General features: G+C 49.0%; 1 protein-coding gene across 1 annotated transcript in view; it reads right to left on the bottom strand.

The window, feature by feature from the left end:
• Positions 1-2,315: 2,315 nt before the first annotated feature.
• LOC131210655 (uncharacterized) overlaps positions 2,316-10,459 on the bottom strand; it is a 28,023-nt gene continuing 19,879 nt past the window's right edge. Inside the window, exons 4-7 of the mRNA XM_058203934.1 lie at positions 9,593-9,726; positions 8,152-8,274; positions 5,850-6,051; positions 2,316-2,496 (exon numbers count right to left, since the gene is read on the bottom strand). Coding sequence (XP_058059917.1) covers positions 2,363-2,496; positions 5,850-6,051; positions 8,152-8,274; positions 9,593-9,726 — 593 coding nt within the window. The 3' untranslated portion in view covers positions 2,316-2,362. The remainder of the gene's footprint in view (positions 2,497-5,849; positions 6,052-8,151; positions 8,275-9,592; positions 9,727-10,459) is intronic.

The following is a 10,459-nucleotide window of genomic DNA, read 5'->3' as shown; positions in this document are numbered from 1 at the left end:
TTCTTGGTATCGTTTTTTTCACAAATGCCAATGCTCTCAAGCATATATTGCATAATACAGCAATTATTGGCACAAAATGGTAATAACATCGTTACGAACGGAAAATCAAACAAATTTCTGGACCCCATTCGCGATGCGCGATGTCAAAAGCTTTTCAAGCTCTTAAAGCTCCACAGCATCCTCAACGCGGGGCACAGCTCTCGTTCCGCGGGACACATTTGTCCATAATTTGATTTATTCAGGCAAATATTTACCATCCGGTTGGATTACAATTTCATTTCGTCGAGTGATAAAGCGTTTCCTCCGCTGCATGTGATCTCGATTATATCTTCGCGCTCACCGTCGAGAACTTTTGCTGCCCAACGAACAGACCGGCAGCGGGTCCGCGATTCTGCATAATGTTGACATTCATTATGAAAGTCTCCGTATATCCGTTGCGGAGGGGTGAAAAAAGCGCCAGCGGAAGAACGGGATTTTTTGTTGAAAAATCCCCGGTAAAAGTGCCACCGTTGGTAGCTTCTTCAACGAGATTCTTTCCAGTACCGGAAGCGAGTTATCATTTTTATTTTTGGCCAAAAAACTGACTACAATCGTGACATAAGGTAAATCCTGGAACGGCCTCGCACTGGGGCGTCTATTTTATTATTTCTTAGCCAAGGTAGAAAATAAATTGACCGTACATTCTAGGAAGTAATGATTTCTTTTAAAATATTTTCATTCAATGGTAAGGGAATTCACTTGAAGGTACAACAATGGAGAGCGGTCTATCAACGTGTGTCGAAACCATGTTGTACAAGAAACGATCAATGTTGTTGTAGTGAAAGTTTACGGAACTGGGAAACTCGTAATTATAAGGATGACATTGTAACAAATCGATATTTTAAAATGTTTGCATACAAACGCCATATTTGATTTGTTATTTATCAAACAAACGTTGTATTTATTCTATATACCAACGTTCAAGGAATCGAAATCCATATCAAACCCAGACAATGTCTATTATATTGGAGCTCACTAAATTATAAATATTAATTTCACGACTTTTTCAATAAAATAGAAACATACCAATCAAATCGAAACACAATCAATCATAAATACTGTAGTACAGGACTGCTTGAAGGTCAACGAAAAGCTATGAACCAACCCAATCTAATCTTAAACAAATTGTTTCCACTTCCGCAGGAAGTTGGCTCGAGTTTTAAGCAATCGGTGGGCGTTTCCCGGAACGGCAAAAAGGAAAACAAGTAGCTACAGAAACATTTCAGGCGTAATTCATTATTTGGGCAAGAATTCGGCCCTTCGTAAAGTTTCCACCGATTCCGGCGACGGTTTGCTGACAGGAACCCTTGTTCGGGGCAGATCGTTTGATTTTTGTTGCTTCGTAAGCATCTTCCAGGTCGTTGATGTTACGAAGTTCCTTCCGTGATCAGGATGGCAAGTTTCGTTTTGGTATAGTTTCGTTCAGTTTGAAATTAGTCAAGTAAGAGGTGTTCAGAGCAAGGAACACCTCTGGAAGTCCCCTGAATCAAGCGGCAGCAAAGGAAACCCGTCTCGTTGCACCATTTTTAACATTTGAATTTTATTATTTTCACCCCCCAAGGGACGTGTTTCACGCTCCAGGTTCGCACATTTATTGTAGAAAAGTTAACTCAATCCACACGGCCATCCACGGCTCTCTAGTGTCCCTAATGGATGCACGCAGGTGCATGTGAGTTCCCGTCGGAAACGAGCACACCACGGTTTACACAAGCTATTTACATCGCACCCAGCCTTTCTGTATTGTTGTTCGCTGTTCTGTTTCTTGTGGTTACTAATGAACAATGGCCCGTGCCCGTGTTCCTCGCTACACTGTTAAGGGTTTGTCCGTTGAGTAAAAAAAACCATAGCCTCGCACTACCAATGTACATTCACTTATCAATTGAACTACTTATACCTAGACTATTTACAGTTTCGTCTACTGGTTGTTGTACGGCAAGTTCTTTAGTCATAAAAACTGTGGCTCTTCCACTTGTTTGTTGCTTTCTTTTGCCGTTTACGTTCAAAATTAATGAGCTTCTGTTTCGCTGTGCAACTTTCCACAAACATTGAGCAACATTTTGAGCATCGTGAAATCTCTTTCCGGAGTTTCTACATCTTCTCGTTTCCCATTTCTTAACAAGCCAGTTTTGTCTTCGTTATAAATGCAAAGCCCAGTTTGGGTGCCGCTGCTGCGAGTTGCTACCGGAACCGGAGCTGAAAGGAAGGCCATTTGCTGTTGAGCCAAACCGGATTGTGATTGGGAAGTTGTTTGGTGTTGAGCAGAAGCGTTGTTGACCGCGCGATCGTTGCTTTATATTTTAATCACTTCCTTCAGGTTGTACAGTCAAGAGATGCCGATACGCAACGAGTACAGCAGCACGGTGCAGATCGTGCAGACGTAGAGCGCAATCCAGCCCATCTTCACGTAAGCTCCGACCTGTTTCGTGGCCGACGACGGCGACGAAGGTGAGTTGTCCGCTAAAACGAAACGACAGCAGCATTAGTACTTTAGTATTAGTACTTTCCATGGTTGTGTTTAAGAATTGAAAAGAAAGGGCACCAGAAATCAAATCACCAAAACTGACAAATGGGAATTTGGAGCAAGTAAGCTGCTCTCTGTTTATTGCTCAATCATTTACAGCGAGAAAGAATATTATTTTTATTTTTATGGCTTTCCATTCGCAAAAGGGGGTCCCGATGACGATGCCCCTGCCCGGCATGTCCACGCATCCCACGGCTAGGTACCACCTTTGTCGAGGAAATTCAAAATCATAAATAACCCCGCTTTGAGGAAGGCTGTCCACGGCCGGGCGTTCGTTGAAACTCAAGAACCAACCACATTCCGGACACCGTCCACTCGGTAAGGCCGCAACTTTTCGGGCAAAACTTATGAACCATAAAACGGTTGGCCGGAAAGTGGAGACCAGTAATGGGTACCGAAACCGGAAACGGAAGCCCCGGGAGGGAGGCAGGCTGGCTGCTTGCTGGTCGACTCCGGCCGTCACACAAATGGCATAATTTTCCGGCGACAACGACGAGCTTTTTCAATGAACACCCACCGGTCCCAAGAGCTTAGGTTTGGTGTTTCTTAGACCGGGCCGGGCGAATGTGTTGTAAGCTCATGTTCCCTTCCTGCAAACCAAAAGAGGGGAAAAGAGGGCTATGCTTGTAACGCTGCTCCGCCACAGCTTGGACAATTTCCGGCCCCGCACCGACCGGAAAGTGGTATTCGAAATTTGCTACAATGAGTTTCGGTTTCCGACCGGATTTTCTCTGGTCCGGGATGGGCCCCTCGCCGCAACGTTGGCAGCGGTTGTGGGAGATGGAATTGGAAACAGAACCAAATGACCGAAACCGATTTTGGGCAAACCAATTGGGTCAACGGAGGTCCGGGCCTGCGGCGGTCTGGGTCGGGGTTTGTTTACAATTTGTTAAGGCAAAGCTTCGGCCGGGAAAGGGAAGCAATTCAACCGTGCAAGATGATTTGCCTATCTACTTCCAGCAGTTCCTTGCCACTCGGTTAGCCCGGAATTCCCCGAGTGCCGATGGAAAGTAACCCGGCCCGGCCCGGCCCGGGGGTGAATCGAAGGATTAGAACCCCGTTTTAATCCAACGCCACCGGTGGTCACTGGGCTGGGCATCATCATAAGAATATGATCGTAAGTAATCCGGGACTTTGGAGTACGCAGCCCGAGTCCCTAGATGGTGTTCCTCCAGGCAAAGTCCGGAATGGAGCTCCAATTGATTACTCCGGGGATGCATTGGGATGTGATGGAAATTTTGCTGGATAACTCAATCTGTTTGCTCAGCAGGACCTCGGCTAGGTCAGCTCACAGTCGGTGACCCGGCCTTCGATTCTCCCTCTTTAGAGAGTGTGCGTAAAAATAAAATAGTTTACTAAATAAACACATCGGCAACCAAGCTGAAGAGTCCCGATGGGTCCGTGTGTCCAGCTAATGGAACCAATTCTTGGAAGAAAATAAAAGCTAGCTTCCATCATTTCAATGCAACCGATTCACGTAAACAAGAATATGCAAATAAGCAGTCCCGATGCTTCCCTGTACTTGCTGTTGACGAAAGGTACAGTTAAGCTGCTGGCGGAGAAAAATTTCTTGCAAGAAGTTTACTTTCCAAGTTTCTATTTCCGAGCTTTGCTAGCAAATAGATGACTTTTCCCGGAAGTGGTATTGCTAGTGCGTCGATCGGTCCAAAGAACTGTTGTGTATCTTCTGGTCCTAAGAATCGGAACTGCATATTGCTGCCGAGGGACTAGCAAGCATCACGTGTAGACGGTTGCATATTGCGTAACTTAAGGCAATCTGCTTTGCTCGATGCATAACAGTCACTTCTTTCGCAAGGCTAAATTTCGAAAAAAACTCTCACAAGAAATGAAATACCAAAAGATTACGAAATAACAGAAAACCTTACTAAACAGAATGTTCTATTTAGAAATTGAATTGTATTCTTTCGCCACTTAACTCAACCAACGTTTCGCGCAGCTGACGCTGGTCAGTGCCGTCCCCGTAATCGTGACGACCTTATCGATAAGTTCTTCGCAAACCAATATACGCCTTATTGGAAAAATCTCCTCAGATTAGGGGAACTCACAATGGCAGCCGGCATATGCTTGTCAATCGGTTCGCTGAGGACGTGTTATATGGCGACAATCGCCATCGCCCGTGGCCAGTGTAGCGCTGCCAGCTTACCAGTGTTCTCCGCAGAACCCACAGAAATATCCCTCACGATTCAATGTACGGTGGAACATGAATTATTGTGACCATTTTTCACACACGAGCGTGGACGCTCGCGGACTCCTTCCGTCGAAGGCGGCTGCCAAGGAACGACACGTTTTTGGCACTAGACAAGGGGACCACCGGCGGATGCAGGGGCGACCCCAGGCTAAACCTCAGAAGCCTGGCCACCGAAACATTGTGCGAAACCACGCGCCCGGTTCCGCTAGGAAAGGACCGACCGCCCGGGTTCTCCGGGTTCCATTTCCGGGGATGATTTATATTTAATATCTAATGCCGATGCCGTGCCGGCGAGGTCCCTTTGCTCTCCGTGGCGAGATCTTCGGTGGACCGGAAGATGCACCCCGTCTTGTGGCATTCCGAGCGCCACCGGCGAGGTGCCGAGTTGAGAACTTGCCGCCGTAAAGATGGATGGAGTACGGTTGAACGGCTTCCGCAGAACAATCGCACGGGAGCGGTCCGTTTGAAGGACTGCAACGAAGGATTTTTGCAACTGCAGAGACCGGGGCGGCGCGGACCGGGCCAACTTCGCTCGTGTCGAGAGTGGCCGGAATGTTTGTTAACTGCGGCGAGTGGGCCGGCGGTGAGTGGCCACTGCTCGCTGGCGAAGATAGAGCATTATATTAACATACTTCTGTGGTTGAATTTATGAGGCGATAAAATGCAGATATGGCACACAGTGTGCGGCCCGCTCGCCCGCCCGGCCACACCGGAGCCTCGCGGGGCCTTTGCCGGAGCGATTGGAGATGTTTTACAAGTCCTAATCGACCCGGTTCCCCAGAAAGTGGGGCTTTCCGTGCACACTCCGCCAGCATTAAGTGCTCCGGAACGTGCTCCGTGCATCGGGCCCATCGGGCGATGCAATGTTGCGTCGATGATTTAGACTCTCGTGCCGAATGCCGAGCGTTGCCAGGACGATTGGGCAAGCCCAGGGGGGCAGTAAATCAAAAAAGCTGGGCTGGCCTCCGGAACCGATAAAACGTAAGAGAGCTTAAATTAAGCAAACCATTTCGAACCACAACCGGCGCTCGGCGGTTCGAAGCGAGTTTCTCACAACGGCCCAAGAAGCTTCAATCTCACCTTTGTATCCGTTCACCTTCAGGTAGCTGTCGCTCTGCTCCGGTGACTCCGATTCGTAGCCCGGGCCCTGGTAGAGGTTCTGGTTGTTGTGCAGGTTATGGCCACTCGACGAACCGGTGGCCAGTATTCGGGGCCGGTCTTCCTCCACGTACCACTCGCTGCTCTCGTCGTAGATCTGGTGAATTTTTGCGTGACACTTTAGCTGGCGGAAAAAAGGACACAAAGAGCAAGAAAAGAAATCGTTACCAAGCGGCCCGATTACGCGACCCGCTAACGATGGTCCCTCATTCGGTGTAACGGGCCGGAAGAACTCTGGAACACCAGCGTGAGCGAGGTACTAATTAGAAAAGTTGTCCGTTTCAGCAAGTGGCGTAGATAGTGGTGACTTTGATGGTAGATATGTCATTTTCAGTGCTGCCGGACTAGGCCACTCTCCCGGCCGCACAATGAGTGCACGGATGCACCGCAGCAAATAGAATAATCCGTCTAATGTCCGTGAAAAATCCATGACACGGCCTCGAGCCAGAGCGAACGGAAGATAAAGCGGAGCTTGAGCTCTGCTAATCCTCCTTTTGGTCGGCGCTCGTCACGATCTAGCCAGGATCTTGGCAGATAGTTTCACCCAAGCCCAACCCCAGTGGCTGGCATTAATGGAGGCAAAATAATAATAACACCGATGAGGACAATGATGATGGCCGGCAGGAAGCATCCGTAGCAGATGCAGTGCATCCGGTTCCCGTGCGCGAGCGCACGCCCTCCGGCGGACCGGCGGATGTCGAGCGAAACGATATCCTTCTGCCGGTGGATGGTAAAGAAATGGAATGGAAAATGTACCCGCCCGGAGCACTGTTCTATATAAGAGGTGGCCGGCGCCACTTGCACCGGCCGGCCCGGTTCCGGTTCACGGTCCGGCCGGAAGTGCCCGTTGTTCGAATCAATTTAACTTTTAATTAACACCATTCGTCCGGCAAGGAATTGAATCCTTTTCTATCCTTCGCGTGACACTCCGGTCCATCGTGCCCGCTCGGAACGGACGGAACCGGTTTCTTTCGGTTCACCTAACTTTCGTCCCGTGTTTCCCGACCATATCTGGCCACCTTCTGGAGGGATGACACTCAGCGGGAAACAGCGGGAGAAAAGAAAAACATTTCTTCCAACGAGCCGCGTATTCACCGGAAAACCCGGTTCAGGCACCGACCATCAGGTGTCAACCTTCCGGCAGAAATTGGTCAAAACGAGCCCGCCGTAGGGCCCGGGGCTACCTTTTGTGCAGATTTCAATTAACCCCTCACCTTCTTCGGTGCTGATTTACCGACGGTGCTTAATATTAATTATCATCTTATTGTAGCGGCGTTATTCTTAGCGCCCCATAAACTCCGGCCCGTCGGAGTAATTGCTACGAAGACAGTGCGGAGAGAATCTCTCCCCGGGAGCGTGAACAGATTTACACGAGCCTTAGGAGCAATCCGGGGAGCTCGTAGAGAAAAAGCCTCATTTAAATGCAGTGACATCGATCTTGGTTATTTTAATTTTATTTTCACTCCTATACGGAGTACACAATGAATTAAAAGGAGGCGCCCGAAAATGGCGCCCAAGGGATTTATGTTGAGCCATTTGTTAAACTGCACACGAAACAGTTGAGACCGTGTTCGGTAGAGGTAGAGATTTTGCACGAATTCAGTCGCAGGAAGTGGGTGATCGGTAATAATCCGCGGTGTAGAACCACGGCTGAAACCATCCGTTTACCATCGGACGGGACCGACGGGCCGGGCACAACCGAAGCCGACAGTAGTTTTGCATCGAAATGAGAAAAGTTCAGCGGAACGTGAATATCATTTCCACGTGCAGTCGTCAGACGAACTAGCGAACTGTACTATCACTGTAAAACGCCAACGGAAACGTTTACGACCAAGACACCGCCGGCAGGAATCGGGAGAGAAAACTTTGGCCAAACCACCCCACCCGATCCGGACCAGGTTTGCCGGTGGAAAAAGTTTCGCCGCGTGATAAACTGAATTATTCTTGTCGCCTGTCCTTCCAAGAAATGTGACTCCTTATTTTCAGCTGGCTGCGTAAAATAACTCAACCATCGCCGGCAAAGTCGCCAACTTTTGCCCTCTGCCGTGCCGTGCGGCGGCGGTGCGACGAACTCGTGATCACTCATTTGCATTTGCATTTGTCTGCGAGGGAAGAAAGCTGCGCCTCCATTGTAAAACCGAACCGAACACCAGAACCCGCGTCCGTGGGTGTTTTTTCTGATGGTCAAACGGAACCCATGCTGCAGCTGGCAGCAAATATTTACCTTCATTTTGCCTTTCGCGAAGTAGCCCTGCGAGACGAGCATGTTGACGCCGAGGATCGAGGTTTCCAGCCCCGTGTAGGTGTCCTTAATGGGGCGGTACTGTTTGATGTACTGCTGCACAATCTGTAAGCAGGGAAGATAGAAAGAAATCGAAATCCACGCAAAGTGAGTCGGGTGGTGTAATTTTCTATGCGGAATCAAATTGAAATTGATGCCGAACACATCGCACCCATACGCCAGACCCAAACTTCAGAACATTTTTCCCCTCAAAAAATGGAGGGTTCAAAATTAAAATTAAAACCGTAACACTCGCCGGCCGTGACCATGGCACCGGACCACCGGGTAAGCCATCGAAATTGGTTTCGATTTTCCGCCCCGCGGTTCCATTCCATCACAATAATTAGTCATTCACTCGGGACCGGCCCAACCACGCGGCTTCGATTCTGCAGCTGCGCTTGACAAAATATTCTCGGAATAAATATTAAATTAATAACAAACATTCAGTGCACTTCACGGTGCCTTCAAACGGCACACAACATTTGGTGCGGTGTCCCGTTCGCCCGTGCCCCTTGATTTCGTGTATTCCCCACCCGATGGGGCTTAACATTCCGGTGGCCCACCAGGCGCCTCCATCGATGGACCGCCGAAGCACTTTTCCAACTTCCGAAGGCCGAGGGGCCAGGAAGTGTAAATTGAATTTCTTCGCGCTCTCTCTCTCTCTCTGTAGTCGTGGATACAAACGCCAGTCCATCGAGAACCGACACATACACTCCACGCCCGGAGCATTTCGAGTCACGGGCGGAGTTTTGCAAAGTGGATGACATTACGCGGAAATTCGATGTTTCAAATTTGTTTTTCTCCTGCCAGTCGCCGTCGTCGTCGTCGTCGGCAAGCACTCCGCGGGTAGCCGCAGCAGCACCGGAGCGTTTGATTGAATCGTTTGATTTTTCTCACTTCATTTCGCGCCGAGTTGGCCCGCTTCCCGGTGGCCCCCTGGGAGTGGCAAAGAAAAACCGAAATGAAGGAAGAGCTTTCGATTGAATGATGTGTTTGATTATGGCTTTCGCCCTCTCCGAAGCCCGGGCTGGTTGGTTTCGTTCCGTCCGATTCGTGAAGTGGCCGCTGGCGAATGGTTCGTGAAAGGCTGTGGGTAAATTAATTTTAAATGATTTTCCATCACCATCGTGGCCACCCCGTGATGGTAAATTGTTTTTCTTTCGACCAACGAAGACGGCGCCAGACGGAACCTAATCGTAATGTGTAAACAAAGGTTGGCTGGACGGTCGGTCGGACGACGATGACGACGCGGATGATGGTGATGTATGCGTTTTGCCTAAATCAATAACGACCACATGGAGGGCTGACCCTGAGTGGGCCGTTTACATGCTTCGCCTCCCCCAGCGGGGGTGGGGGATCGCTTCGCGGTTCCCATAAATCTTACCGGTACGTCATTAATCGTCCACGTCAGATTTGCTGGCGGCTTAGAATTAATCGCGGTGCAGTTTCCCCGCAGGATGTCGCCCAGCTGGTAGCGGTTCTGCAGCCCGTTTATCGATGGTTTTCCCGGCGGTGGTTCTGCAGCGTTTTTTTTTGTTTTCCCATTCGGTCCGGTTCCATCGTTCACGGTTTGGATCGGTCCGGTTCGCAGCCGGAAGTTGAAGCGAGAAAAGCATGAAATGGAAAAAAGTAATTTGATTGATTTTTTGCTCACTTACAGTTGGCCGCTGCCATCGAAGTCAATGTTTGAAAATCATTCAATCTTTTATTTAAAGGGGCCAACAATTATTTTAATTTAATTTCGGCTTTAAGAGATTTTGATATAACGAAACGGCAGCGAAAGACGACTGTGTCGCTTCCTAACCTATGAGTCTAAATAAATCCTCTCTTTCCTGCGTGAAACCTTGTGCATAATTCACGTGTTTTCTTTGTTCGTGTTCGAGTGTAAAGCTCCTTGACGGCGTTTAGATAAAACAATTTGGCAAATGGTGCCGTACGTTCATAAACGCATCTCTAGATCGGATCGGACACGGACACACGGCAATCAACCAAAGTACCATCGAACGTACGATGGAAGTTCACGGCAAACGGAAAGATGTAATCGAAGCAGGGGTCGAAGATCAATAGGATTTATTGGCCTCATCGAATCACTCGCTACGATTAGCATTTCAGGTTCCTGGAGAACGACTTCCGTGTCGTCACTCTCTTCTACAGGATGTCCGGAGCACGGTTTCGGTCGCTTCTTTACTGGCAACTGGCACCATGAACCCCTATCGCGCCATTTCCATTCCGTTCCATCCCAACTCCCAAC

The sequence above is a fragment of the Anopheles bellator genome, chromosome 2 (assembly GCF_943735745.2).
Source record: "Anopheles bellator chromosome 2, idAnoBellAS_SP24_06.2, whole genome shotgun sequence".
Classification (NCBI taxonomy): domain Eukaryota; kingdom Metazoa; phylum Arthropoda; class Insecta; order Diptera; family Culicidae; genus Anopheles; species Anopheles bellator.
Note: the sequence above shows the minus strand (reverse complement) of the source record. Positions and strands in the feature narration are given on the sequence as shown.